At 37.1% G+C, this 15155-nt stretch overlaps 1 protein-coding gene across 1 annotated transcript; it reads right to left on the bottom strand.

Annotated features, from left to right (window-relative positions):
* Positions 1-6053: 6053 nt before the first annotated feature.
* LOC115439213 (heparan sulfate glucosamine 3-O-sulfotransferase 2-like) lies at positions 6054-13745 on the bottom strand. The gene is made up of 2 exons (XM_030162999.1): positions 12933-13745; positions 6054-7287 (listed from the first exon to the last, which is right to left on the bottom strand). The coding sequence occupies exons 1-2, from the start codon at positions 13421-13423 to the stop codon at positions 6669-6671; spliced, it is 1110 nt and encodes a 369-aa protein (XP_030018859.1). The 5' UTR covers positions 13424-13745; the 3' UTR covers positions 6054-6668.
* Between the last annotated feature and the right edge of the window lie 1410 nt (positions 13746-15155).

Raw genomic sequence — 15155 nt, 5'->3', positions numbered from 1 at the left:
AGGTTCTCCAGTTCTTGTGGGAAAGGAGGAGGAGGGGGGGGAGTCTTTGATGTTGTGGAGTTTCATGGAGGCAAATAACACACTTTGATATTTCATAAGCCATCTCTGCTCAAAAAAGAGGCAAAAAAAACACAAACAAACACACAAATACATGCGCACATCTGCACACACACACACACACACACACACACACACACACACTGTCAAAGAAGAGGTTTGAATCGCCGCCCAGCTGGAAGATTTGCAGATACTTTGGCTACAGATATTCGTCTTGTTTCTGAAAGTTTCATTTTTTTTTCTCTCCCAGAAATATGGTGAGTGAATGTCTGTCCTGTTTGATTTTCTGAGGAAGATAAATTAGTGTTTGGATCAACATAAAAGGTAATGTATTCATAAAAGCTGTGATGAGTGCAGCTGTCTCCAGCATCTGACATCCAATCTGAGACACGCCGCCTGGGGAGGTTGGACCATCCTCCAGCCTCTCATGCACAGTGTGTGTCTGCATGTGTAAATGTGCCTACATTGATATTTATTGGCATAACAAACAACTTACAGTCTGATGGAATACAATTAAATATTTTGTTTGATATCGTCTAGAAGGATTATTTCTAAATGTCATAATCGTTTATGCTGACTTGGTAATTCATGACTTAGATCTAAACCAACAAAAATTTATATTTTGATGAAAAGCCAATGACTTTAGTCAACCTGTCAGTTAAACAATAAACACAGAATACATCAACTATTGCTTGACAGAACATTTGAGTGTTTTTTTTTTTGTTTTTGTTTTTTTTTTTGCATTTTACACATTTTTTATTGCACTGCAGGTTTTAGAACAATTGCACTTTTATTAAACATCTGTAAATCATTCCTGTATTTATTTTATTTTTACATACTCAACACTTTCAGTCCAAATTATTATTTTATATTTAATTAAAGCACAATGTATTACCTTTGTGTATAACATCACCTGAGTGTTTGTTTGTTAAGTTTATTTCAGACACAAACATAATACACAACATAGGAAAAAAGGAGAAAAAACAAAAGAAACAAAACAAAAAAAACAAAAAAAACAAACAAACAAAAAAATAGAAATAGAAACACGTGACCTTGTTTAGCTTCGTTCATGGTTTTATGTATACTCTTAGTGTATGCCTCTTGTGTGTATTTCTGGTTTTGTGAAATACACTGTTATTATCACTTGTGCTCATATACACTAGAAACAAAAAGTTAAGAATATTTCTTTTTTTTTTTTTTTTGGCTTTTTTTTGGGTAATTTTTGCCATTTGTAAATAAAACTATGTCTGTTTATTAAAAAAATGTGTTTCAATTCACACACAAAAAAGTAAAACACGCTGTGCAAGAATCCCAACTGGAAAAAAATAGCCCAAAAATTAAAAATATCCTTAACTTTTTGTTTGTAGTGTATTTTCTTGCCTGCTTACTTTGCTTATATTTGTGCTTTAAATAGTAGAATAGTAATGGTTGATTCCTGTATTGTGACGTGCACATGAAAATAATAATAATAGTGGTAATTATAGTACAAAAAAGGGTTTTTATGAGGGGTTTTTTTGTGCATATTTTCCGTTTCTGTCAAAGCGTGGCTTCTTTTAACTCAACATCCCCTCTCAATTATCATTCATCTGCAGTTTGTCTTCACTTTAATAAAAAAGGGTTTATTCTTGCTTCGTGTGTACAGTATGATTCAAGGCTTTTACAAGGGAGGGATATGTCTTCACTGGAGCAGACTGCACTGCTAATAGTGATTCTGATACCAGTGAAAGAACTATAAGAGCTTTCTAAACATGAGTCAGATCCACTACTGCTGATTTTCTCCTGCATAGAAAGAGCTGCCACACAATGTAAACCCCCATCGCTATACTAATGCGCCGCGTGTCAACTCAGGTGTGGTCTGGAGTCCAGGGGTTGCTGATACATCAGATGTGTTTTGGTTTGCTGTGGATGTGAGGTTCATCTGGAGGCAGCCTTGGGATGAGGCTTGTTATTCTCCTCAGTGAGACATGAGGCACGCACTCTAATTAGAACACATCTCCTGGTGAGAGAGATGCTGAGGTCTGACTACTTCTCCAATCTAATCAGTTCCCTACCTCACTTTAGCTACTCCACAGAAAACAGACTCTCGCTCGTCTGACAAATGGATGCAACAACAAGGAGACGCCACACAATAACTGCTTCTAATTTGGAGGACTTTGCAGAATTTCACAGATCTGAATCTTAAAAGGCCACGTGCTCAAAACAGAAAAAAAAAAACTTCACATCTTTGCCATCTTTCTCTCACTCTCTGTTGGAGACAAGTTAAAATAGAGTGGGCAGGTGGTGGCTGATTTGTAACATAAATGCAAAGATCTGAAGGCAAAAAAAAAAAAAATCTTGCTGCATTTAGATGGGCTGCCAGGGATAAACTATCCCTTTTTTTTTTTTTGAAAAGAAAAAAGTCAAAGATGATGCATCATGATAACAGTCCACATTTATAAATATCATTCCCTTAAAACCTCATGTTTAAAACACTTCCCTCCTTGGCCTCTCTGGTTTCCTCCATGAGCTTAATGGAGAACATCACATGCATGCTTTTATTAAGTGTCATCCCTACAGACTGCGGTTCTTACATTGGTCTGCAAATAGTTGTAGAACATGTATCATTACGTACTTGAGACTGTGCCACAGTTGTCAGCACTTCATTTTAATTTGGCTCCTAAGCCACTGGTGATTTCGACCGCTGGGACACCCTGTCGGCTGCAGAAGTTAAACTATTCTGAAGCGTTAGGACTGAGCGAGGAACACTGCTGAATCTCAGCCTCTGCAGTGTCAGCTGCTGTCTCAATTGAATACCCGTGGAACCTCATTCTATCTCGTGTGAGCATCCCGAGCAAAGGGCGAGAAATGCTGTATAAATTGGCTACTATTTTAATTCATTGCAGCTTAAATAGAGCATGCATGTAAAATGCCATCCCTGCAAGGCATGCATGAACACGTACATGTAACAATGACTGTGACATTAATATTTCAGGGAGGAATACCTTTTCAAGTAATCATATGCACTTGGTTCTAACTTGTTTCTAAGCCCATTAAAAATCCAAAAGAGTAAATATTTGAAGCCACATTAAAAAAGCAACTAAAAATGAGTAGCACTTTAATTCATAAATGTGATCTAACAAAGGCAAAAGGCAAACGTTAAACATATATGCTTTTTATATGTCTTGTTATTGGGATAAAGTAAAGATCTGTTGAGTATTTTATCATAAAATTATTTGATTATATTGAATTAAAGCCCACAAATGCAGCGGGTCCACCAGACCCATCAACACTGGCTGAATAACAAAAATATGAACACACAAGGGTTAAGCATCTGAGAGTGTTGTGGCAACTAAAAACAAGTAGCACTTTAATTCATAAATGTGATCTAACAAAGGCAAAAAGCAAATATTAAACATATGTGCTTTTTATGTTTCTTGTAATTGGGATAAAGTAAAGATCTGTTGAGTATTTTAACATATAATTATTTAATTAAGTTGAATTAAAAACCCACAAATGCAGCGGGTCCACCAGACCCATCAACACTGGCTGAAGAACAAAAATATAAAAACCATGCAAGGGTTAAGCAGCTGAGACTGCTGTGGCATTTATACACTATGCAACCGCTGTGGTCGATTTTATTTAGATTATTTATTCTTTTGGACCATTTCCCATCAATATTACAAGCTTACAATGATCACAATATTGAGAAATCTTTTCTAGACCTCTGTAACCTCTCTGTAAAACTCTGAGGACACTGACTGATAAAACAGAACAATGTACGGGGCTCATGTCCTTGAAGCTTTATTACTAGTCTCAGCAATAATGAGTTCTTATCAACAGTATACAAAAGCATTGGCTGATCCTTTCAGCTCCTTCAGGTAGTTTTGAGCACTTATTAATTAAAACGATACTGGACAGGAATAAAAAGATGGGCAATGAATTAAGAAACCATCCTGAATTAAAGATGTTTTGTTCAATAATTTCCAAAGATAGAGTATGGATGGGTGTAAATGGTTAATTTACTCATGATGTTTCATAACAACAGGAAAATATTAATTACCACAATATTCACACATCAGCTTTAACAAATACTCATTAAGCTTAACAAGCACCTCATTAGCTCCAGTGCAAATAGGTCATGTCATAGTGCTGTGAAATGCAAAGGATTTCATGATTTGCATGGGTTGGTTCCTGAGGGAATTCATATTTGAGAAGAAAGCTGGATGTGAGTAAGAGACAGAAAAGGAGAGAGAGAGAGAGAGATTTGACCTGGAAGCAATCTCTGGAGAGCCGTTCACTTGCAGAGTCTAATCAGACTCTGGCTGGTGCTTGTTCTAGGGGATTGCTCCTCTCCAGCCCTCAGGCCTAATTAGGACCCATGTGTACCATGCAGAGAGTTACCGTTCACAGTGACGACTGGATAGACGCTCACCTGTGTGTGTGCTCAACAAGCCACAGAAATGAGCTGCTGGTGAGCATGATGACAAAAAAAAAAGGGCATCAGAGGTGGTGGAGCCACTCTGCCTACACTCCCCACCTGGAGGTCGCATGAGTTTAATGAATGTGAGGACAAGGAGAGAGGAAAGCGAATGGAAGAGAAGCTGTGAGGAGAGACGGGAAACAGAGAGGACACGTCTGGGCTGAGACAGGGGGGTCACAGCGAGTGGTCTTTCATGAATTTTTCTCTTAACAATGTACCGTGTCCGTTTACAGACGAGGAAACAGACAGCAGGGATGAGGCGGAAAAAGATGGAGCACATTCTGTAGCGGAATAAAACTTGGAGGTTTTTTGGTTTTTCCTGAGCTTGACTTTCTGTATCGCTATGTCAAGCACCAAGATATCTTCAAAGCATACTCTGTTACATGCACATTTCAAGAGAGCTTTAGATGAAGTAGTATTCAAACAGATAAAAGTACTAGACTTCTGAGGTATGTAGATAACAGAGAGGAGCAACGTGTCCTACATTTTACCGGGAGCAAAATCATTATTAATGAGTTATATTAGTTAAGAAAACAGCTCCTCTGAGGTCAATGTTCTGCTGTCTATTATTTTGGATATTGGAAGGAAATGCATTAAATTGCTGAGTAAGTCTCTTGTGTCTGTGAGAACTTCACCGAACTCATGCAAACTCCAGTATATGGGATGCACCTGTATCTGTTTATGTTGGCGCAGGATATAAATTTGTTGATATTGATTTAATTCTCGCTCACTGTTGTGCATTATGAGTTCTGCACTTTAATGGATGTACTACTGCGCAAATAGTATTAGAGTGCAATTTAAAGGATAACACATACACTTGCATCCCCTTTTTTGTTCATCACAAAGTGCTTACTGCTCTGTTTTTGCAGCAATGTACGAGTTTGGTTTGAGTGTGAGACTGAGTGGCTTTAGTATTCACAGCATGTAGCCAAATCTAAACTTTTCACTGCAATCATGTGACACGCAGTCCCAGAATCTATTTGATAACCTGCCACGACTAGGTGTTCCCTGCTTTGTCTTTGAAAAGTGATTGAAATTCCTCACACCTACGCCCACTCATCCACCTACAAACCACTGAGGCACACAACACACCTTACAGAATGCAATAAACCTCAAAAGATACATGTTTTTTTCTCATAGGGAACACTGGTGAATAATGTAAAAACCCCAATGTGTTTAAAAACGCAGTCGGATTGTTGTAATTTTAAAGGGAATGTGAGATTAAAACTATAATCATGGTGCAAATTTTCAGTTTACAGAAAAAAATAAATGAAGTAAAGGCAGAGAGTATGTGGTTTTAAAAGTGCTTTATGTTCTTTGTCAAGGTCAAAACCCCAGATGAGACAGAATGAATCATTTCATTTGATGCATTTGTGCTTCTGTTTCATTTAATGACATTAATGAACAAGCATTGTGAGTAAGGCAGTGTGTTAACACCTTCGTAACAAAAATATAAATGTGGATTTTGCAAATAAAGAACAGAGTATAAAGTGAAGTGCTGCTTCGGAGAGCGTACGGTAAGTTATCAGATTCATGCTTTTTTTTTTTTTTTTTTTTTTTTTTTATTACCTGAAATGGAGAATATCTAATCTAAGTAATATTCGCTGGTTCATTCTTGTGGTATGGCTTTACATTTCAGATTTACCACCACAGTGCTGCAGCTTAATTCTGCTCTCCCTGAAGACTTCACTGACATTTTCCAAGGTCTTGCTTTCAAACCCTGCCTTGATTAGTGAAGCAGGTTTTAAGAGGAACTAATCCCAGTCCCTGGAAATTCCTCTTTTTTATATATATATATATATATATATATATATAAACCAGTCAGCAAATAGGGAATCTAGTCAGCAAAAATAGACAGGAACAGAAATAATGTGATCCTAAAGCTGGAATGATGGCTCTATTTAGCAACAAACAGGATGCTGATGCTGGCTGGTAACTGATCATTACAAGTGCAGTATCATCTTCGATTTGACTCTTTTTAGTAGGAACACTTCAAAAGATAATACTGCCTCTGCTGTTTTACCTCAAACCTGTCTGGAAACTGCTGATAGTTAGTTACCCAGATTAGCCAAGACGTATCACAGTCGACAAACAATTTCTGGAGGAACATTCGTTGAATACATAAATCTTTCTCCGTCTTTTTAAAAATACATCACTCCCACTTAAAATCATGACCTACCATTTCATAAAACTTGACATTGTACGGCCTATAGAAATCTCGCAGCTGTTCAATAGCATCTCGGTCTATCTGCACATGAGTCCTACCCTTGGACTTGCCCAGGCACCGGGGCGAGCCACTGCTCTCTGGCTTTTTAAGGCAAGGGAAGCCTTTGGTACGGTTAAAATAGAAGTGTTTGTCTGTCACTATACGTTTCAACCCGAGGAAGTCTTGTACCCGTGCCAACTCTCCTGCTGGGTCTGTGATAAGACGCTCTCCGCTAACAAAGTGGATCTGAGCCAGAGGGAAGAAGCGGAGCCAGTTTTCAAGGTGCAGAGCGTACAGGCCGATCCGAATGGCGTTCCAGGATGTGTCCACGATGCCCAGGCTCTGGTTTCTGAATGCTAGCTCCTGGAAGCTCGGCAGCTCAGGAGTTTTAGACAAAGTCTGGGTGTAATCTGATATTGCACGTGTGACAGGATCACGTACCACCACAATAAGCTTTGTATCTCGGGACATGTCGGAGATCCGATGCGGCGTCTCTTTTGTCACAAAGTAGCTTGGCGTCTTCTCCATCGTGATTTGGCTTTCAAGAGTCCTTGGCATTAAACCTCTGGGTGAGAAATGAAAACACAAAGTAAAGATTCCAGTAAAATAAATCTTTCTCATTTACATTCACATTATGTGTTCTTAGAATCACTTTTTTTTTAACCCATAGAGACCCAAACAGCCACCAGTGACACAAGCCATCTACTAATTGAAACTGTTTAACCCATAAAGACCCAAACAACCACTGTAGACCGAAACCATCTGCTGATCTAATATGTCTAATACCTGTTGATCCACTAATCCTATCAATCCATGTAAATAACTGGTGCAAAATACAGTTTATCGTCTTTTCATGGTCATCAGATATGACCCATTGGGACGTTCAGAGGCTCCGTAGTTAACATGAAAACACCGTCATCTTGTACAACACTGATTCACCAGTCAAACTCATGGAGTTGGATCAATGACAGTGGATGGACACACTGGGTTTATGTTCAATTAATGAGAGATTTACTTAAAAAAAAAAAAAAAAAGTAACTTTTTCTTCAGTTTTCTCTGTTTTGATAAAGTAACCTTTAAATTTATTCTGAGCTTCAATGAACATCTACATGATCAATGAATTAAAGGAAAATACCTGATTTACAGTGAAAAAAGATCAAATAAAGAGAACGATATTATAATAAATGGGGATAAATCACTTACAAAAGGTTAAATAGAGAGAAAACTTTGTTTGGGTACAAAAGTAGTACTGGATCTTTATGGGTTAATACCTGTTGATCCACTAATCCTGTCAATACATGTAAATAATTGGTGTAAAACGCAGTTTGTCATCTTTTCATGGTCATCAGATATGACCCATTTGGACGTTCAGAGGCTCCGTAGTGAACGTAGAAACACCGCCATCTTCTACAACATTGATTCATGTTTTTTCATTCAGTTAGCAATGTCTTTGCTGAAAAAGTAACTTTTTCTTACTTTTTATCTGTTTGATATAATTACCTCTGCCAGGACATATTGTGATCACTTTGCTTTGCGTGTTTGTTTGTTTGTTTGTTTGTTAGCAAGATAACTCAAAAAGTTATGGATGGATTTTCATGAAAATTTTCAGGAATTGTTGATACTGGCACAAGGAAGAAATTATTAAATTTTGGTGGTGACTCTAGTTTTCATGAACATCTACATGATCTGTGAATTAAATACAGGGAAACACATGATTTGCACCAAAAAATGCAAAAATACAGAATATAATATTATTTAACCCTGTAAACCCTGAACCATTAAATCAATGACAGAAAATTCCAGTTGTTTGAAACTGGAGCTTTTATTGGTCCTTCTGAACAAGCAAAAAAAATATTTTTCAAATATCCATTTCCATGTATGATTTTAAATTTTGTATCATGTTACATCAGGTCTCAATGCTCAAATATTATTATTTTTGAACAAACAAAAACATAATATAACACAAACATGAACACAAACATCAAACAAATTGGTAATTTCTTTTCAAAATTGGTAAGGTCTGCCCCCTGACAATCTTGTAGTGTCACTGGAAAGGCCTCTGGTGAATGAATTCCTCCCCCCGGTGGATTATCTGTGTATTGCATGTATCTAATTGTATACATCCGGTTTTTCAAGAAAAAAATATCAACTGATCATATAGAGGGCTTCAAAACTCATGTATCAAATATGATACGTTCGGCATTATAGGGTTAAAAAAAATCGGTGATAAATCAGTTAAGAAGGGTAGAAAAAGAGAAAAATCCCTTGGGGAACTGCCCCAAAAGTAGCAGTGGGTCTTTATGGGTTAAATAAACACTAAAGCCAACACATTCAGACACACAGGACATGATGTCCTTGCATTCACTCTGTCAAAAAGGAGAAAAAAAGTATGTATTAAATGTCTATTTAGGACAGGATTTCACACAAAACCACAACATCTGAGAAGCTGTGAACCCAGTTTCATGATGTAAATGATAATAGGACCACTGAAGGAAAGTCATAGTGGTCTGTGTCACAGGAGACTCATCTCGTAGACAGCTCTCCTGTGCATCAGCCCAGCGTGGTTCAAGAGTAATAAATCACCAGGAATACAAACAGAACACATATAGCATAGAGTGACTCTGTTGGGTTACTTGTGGGTTTAAAAAGTAGGCCATCGTGGTCTTTGAAAGAAGTGAATTGAACAGGTAGGCCATCACAGCATGAAAGTTTACATCAGAAAACAAGGTCACACACTGAACACCCAGTGAATTTAAGACAATATGGATAAAAATGTTAATGCCAATTGTTTATATCAGCCTTCGCATTATCTAAATGCAATGTAACAGACCTGATGAGCAAATAGGTCTTTTCACCTTCTCAAATCGATGGTTGAAAAACAAAACCTTCCATCTGAAAAATGCACTGTTTGACAAAATTTGACATATCTTGTTGTATTCTTGCAGAATGTTATTTGTAAAAACCAATCTAGTCCAAACACAGCATATTATTTACAGGGTATTGTTATCGGATGGCATTCCTGCAAGAGAACAGCAAGTATTTTTTTTAAAATGTTTTCTCATCAAAGCTTGGAGGTTTTTGTTTTTTCGACCATTGGATTATACTCTCCAGGGGTTCCCAAATCCAAATGTTCCAATACTCTAATTCCAATTATACAACAGTTCTCATTTCGTCTTCATTTCTTTTGTCAGATTTATCAATCGTGAAAATGATCGTTTCTGCAGCCATACATTTTCAGTTTGGCCATTTTTGTTGAGTTTATACGAGACTTGAAAAACAAATGTTTATTTCCAAAAGCATCCTGAAAAGTCAGTGGGTTTGCACCTGACCTTTTTGCAACAGTTCTGACAGCTGACAATCAGACTTGGGTTAATAGGCGAGGGTTCACATCTCTAAGACACATCTCTGAGATAAAAGGGCTTCAGCCGCCAACAACCCTGAAGAGTGCCAATTAGTGAAGATACTTTGAGTATATAATTATTTTATAATACTACTGATACATATGCCTCCTGCAGGCTACATGGCAGCCAGTTATTAGCATGAGCTGTATTTAGCTGTATATGTGTGAAAGTGTGTGTGTGAGTGTGTGAGTGTGTGTGTGTGTGTGTGTGTGTGTGTGTGTGTGTGCATTTCTTACGAGGTTTAAATATCTAATTAATAACTTTGAATACAGTGATTATGGATATATATTTTTTTATATATAAGACATGTTGATGCACTGTAGATTTTTTTTTTCCAAAGCAGTTCAACACTTTGTTAAAGATGCAGCATTGTAGTAGATTCAAATTAACAGCTGATTGACTTTATAATTCATTTGGCAGTAAACAAAAAGCATGATTACCATAAACAAACAAGACAATAGCTCAGAGGCCTGGCAGCTACATTTTTCACTGACTGCAGTGTACAGTCTGTGCCTCCAGAGGTTGGTTTTTATGAGAAATGTGATGAACTGCTCTACATTAAAAAGAAATGCCACAGGTCTGCCCGTGTAAACAGAGCTCAGGCCTCCAAAATGGCTCGAATTAAGACAGTGGAGAAGAGTAGACAAACCGCAGACGACAAATCCATGAAAAAGAGAAGGAAAAAAAGCAGTGACTGTCCTCTGGAAAACTTGCCCATGGAGGGTTAGTTCTGAAGGAGTACAACACTTCAGTTTTGACAGCTGAAGGCAGGAGACAGAGGCACCAACTTATCAGATTTCAAGTATTTTCATCAAGTATTTTAAGGAAAACTGCACACATAAACAAACACTACACTACAATACTTTGACATCATTTTATGTTAACTAAAATGTCAAATATGTCAAACCACGATTCAATTCTTTCAATACAAGGGCTTTAAAAAACCAAAAAATCTCATATCAGTGGCATCTACAGTGAAAAGCCTTGATTTCTTGATGTTTGTTTTAACATACAGTCATGGCCAAAATTATAAAAAGCACTTAGCATAGTTAAGAGATTCATCTGTGTATGTGTGCTTAACTGGCCACTGAAATACCCATAAATTGAATGAAAAATCTCTAAAGTCATCATTAGGCTCTATAAACCATAGAACAGAGCCAACATATGGAGATTTAGATCACTTACCTTATAAAAAAAATACTCTGTCAGTGTCACATAATCATGTTCTTTCACAGAAAAAACAATTTCCTTGTGCAATCATGGTTAAACTGATGTTGATGCAGGAGTCTTAGAACACAGCGATTCTGTTGAAATGTGGCCTAACCTGCTCATCAGGTAAATATTAAGACTAAAAGCAGATAAAAACAGTAGCACTTCATCTGATATGTGTTGTGACCATCTGTGTGTTTTCTGAACATTATGAAATGAAATCATGTTGCAAAGTCAATATGTTCAGATCTCTCAGGTGTTCTTATTATTTTGGCCACCGCTGTATGAGCAGTGGCGCAGACAGACATGCACCTGTGCAGGTGAGACATTCATCATTATGCTCTATAAACCATAGAACAGAGCCAACATATGGAGATTTAGATCATTTACCTAATAAAGAAAACACTGTCAGTGTCACATAATCATGTTCTTTCACAGAAAAAGCGATTTCCTTGTGCAATCATGGTTAAACTGATGTTGATGCAAGAGTCTTAAAGCACAGTGATTCTGTTGAAATGTGGCCTAACCTGCTCATCAGGTAAATGTTTAGATTAAAAGTAGATACAAACAGTAGCACTTCATCTGATACGTATTGTGAGCATCTGTGTGTTTTATGAACGTTATGAAATGAAACCATGTTGCAAAGGCCAAAAAAAAAAAAAAAAGTCAATATTTTCATATGTCTCACACTGTAAAAAATGACAGTAGAATTAACACCAAAAAGTTGTAAACTTGCAACATAACAAAACTGTAAGTGACAATACAATGCAAAGTTGTCTATTTGAAAATATTTTTGAGTTAACGATTTAATCAAATATAGCTGTAGTTTTTACAGGAAGAGTATGTGAACAAAACCAGATTTGGAAGTAGAAATGATGTATTTCTATTGTTTTTAGAAAATAAAACTGTAAATTGAAAAACAATGTGGTGCCGTTTGAATTGCAAGACCATAATGTTGAAATAACAGCATATTTGCTTTCACATATATATATATATATATATATATATATATATATATATATATATATATATATATATATATACACACACACACACACACACACACACACACACACATATATAAAGTTATAAAAAAAGTAAACATTTAACAATGTAACATTTTAAATTTGTAAATTAATGGGTTGGTAGAGTTGGTAGAGTGGCTCGTCCAATAACCAAAGGGTTGGTGGTTCAAATCCTGGCTCTGACTGCCCATATGTCCAAGTGTTCATGGAAGACACTGAACCCTAAACTGGTCCCAGTTGGACCTGGTGGTTTTGGAAAGAGCTTTGGACACCATGAAGGTGGAGAAAATGTGCTAAATAAGTGCAGTCCATTTACCAGTTAAATCTACATGTTTAAAATGTTAAATCTACATGTTACTCCGCAAATATGTTTACAGTTGGATGTGTTTTTTACAGTATTGTTCTGGAAACCACAGCTGCCAGTTGTTGTTTTTTTTTCGTAAAAACAACAGGATTTTTTTTTTTTTTTTTTTTTTTTTTTTTTTACAGTACAGGTGTTCTTATTATTTTGGCCACCACTGTATGCGCAGTGGCGCAGACAGACATGCACCTGTGCAGGTGAGACATGCTCTTACCTGTACCACTCCAGTCCTCTGTCATAGTTCCTGTCGAAAAAGTGCGTTTCGGTTCCAGCTGCGCGAACATCTGGATGAATCCTAATAAACTCCAGAACAGCTCTGGTTCCTCCCTTTTTCACCCCGACTATAATGGCATTTGGTAACTTTTTATTCCCAAACTTTAAATTACCCAAAGGAGGGCTGGGTGTGTCGTTCCTGACTGTGTGCAGACTGGTTAAAGGTTTGATCCGAGACGCGTCGACGCTGTTGGGTTTGGGTTCCCGCGGCAGGACGCACGACAGGGATTTGTGCAGGCGCCTTTTGCCTCCATCGGCCAGGACGCGCTGACAGCTGGGCGGAGGATCACCTGACTTCTGCATGATGGTGTCAGCGGGGAATAACACACAGTAGCATAAATATGAGATAAAAAGGGATAGTAAGCAAATGGATGTTCTTGTGAGCCTGTGTGAGAAGGGAAGGAGTCGACTGAAGAGGAGGACGCATGCCATCTCTCCATAGATACGAACAGTGCATGATTCTCTAATGGGTTTTGCGCTCCATCCTTTTGTGATTATGGCTCAAAGCTGTCCGCTGCCTCCGAAGCAGGTAAAAATAAATAAATAAATAAATCACACAACTTTTAGTCTGTTGCCATCCAACACTTCCATCATCACTTCTACGCGCAGCACATGAGCAAAATCCATCTGCGTCCTCGCTCTTAAGTTCTGTGGCTGAAAAGACATCCTTGGAAATAACATCCTCCTGTTTAACTCCTGGATGTGACTGCGATCTTTGTGCACGAAAAGCAAAAAAAAAAGGGTGAAACTCCCTCTCTGGCAACTTCAGCGGACTGACAGCTCCAAGCCGACTAAGCGACAGAAAAATATTTCAACATGCTGACGTCAGAGCATCTTTGCATGTCCAGAGAAGAATTCAGCTCAGTCTGACTTCAACCAGCTCCAGCCTTTTACATCTGCTGTAGTTCACCAAAGAAAACTCCTCCTGGTCCAGTGAACATATCAAAAACACTATATTATGAGACATATTCCAACAGATTTATTGTTGTATGGGCAGTGAGAGAGCAGCTCTAAAACCTAATATCCAGTGAGACAGCAGTGAAGATTAAGAAGCAGCAGCAGCAGCATGTTGAAAGTACAAAGTCTGACATTAAACACATCTGAACACATGCATTATTAAAACCTTCTATGATCCTCAACCAGCAGCAAATCAACACTCCATCCAGATGAAGCTGGCTCTGCAGTGTTGGGGATTTTTCAGTTCTGCTGCTCAAAGAAAAAAAAAAAAAAAAAAAAAAAAAATCACTGCACTGTAGCTTCCTCCTGTCTGTTTATGTGACTGCATGCAGGTTCATTTCTAGCCATTACATTTTTAACCCATAAGTGTTACTTTTATGACAGTTCCCACATTATTTTTTTTCCCTCTTAAGTGCTTCATCACCATTTATTAGAATATTATTCTCTGCATTTTTGCCTCCTTGTTTTATTTGGTATTAGTTTATTGTTCTTATTTGTTGTTGTTTTTAATTGTACAGCTTTTTATGTTTTTAATCCATTCTTGTATCTTATTCTTTTATTCAGGTTTTATCTATTCTTCTGGTTTTTTTTTTATTTAGCTATTTTGTTTTTTTGTTTATTTTTATGTACAGTACGTTGGTCCACTGTGGTTGTTTTAAAGTGCTTTACAAATAAAGTTGGATTGGATCCTTTACATTTTTTAGTGTAAATGATGTATTTTCCTATATTTCATTTATGTATCATGTAGATGTTCATTAAAGCTCAGAGTAAATTCAAAGGTTATTAGATCAGAGACAGAAAAAAACCGAAGAAAAGTTGAGTTTTTCCGCATAAATATCAATTATGTAATGTAAAAACAAGTGTCTCCATCGACTGTCATTGATCCAACTCTATAGGTTTTACTGGTGAATCAATGTTGTAGAAGATGACGGTGTTTCCACGTTTACTGACAACTATGAAAGGATGACGAATTGCATTTTGCACCAATTATTTACATATATTGATAGAATTAGTGGATCAACAGGTTTGAAACAGTTTAGATCAGTAGATAGTTTAGGTCACCAGTGGATTTTTGGGTCTTTGTGGGTTAAATTACATATGTTAGAACTGTGTGTAAGATAAGATAAGATAAGATAAGATAAGATAAGATAAGATAAGATAAGATAAGATAAGTCCTTTATTAGTCCAAATTCACAGCAGCAGTAGT

Source organism: Sphaeramia orbicularis, chromosome 19 (assembly GCF_902148855.1).
Source record: "Sphaeramia orbicularis chromosome 19, fSphaOr1.1, whole genome shotgun sequence".
Taxonomy (NCBI): Eukaryota; Metazoa; Chordata; class Actinopteri; order Kurtiformes; family Apogonidae; genus Sphaeramia; species Sphaeramia orbicularis.
The sequence above is the reverse complement of the archived record's forward strand: the minus strand, read 5'-3'. Positions and strand labels throughout refer to the sequence as shown.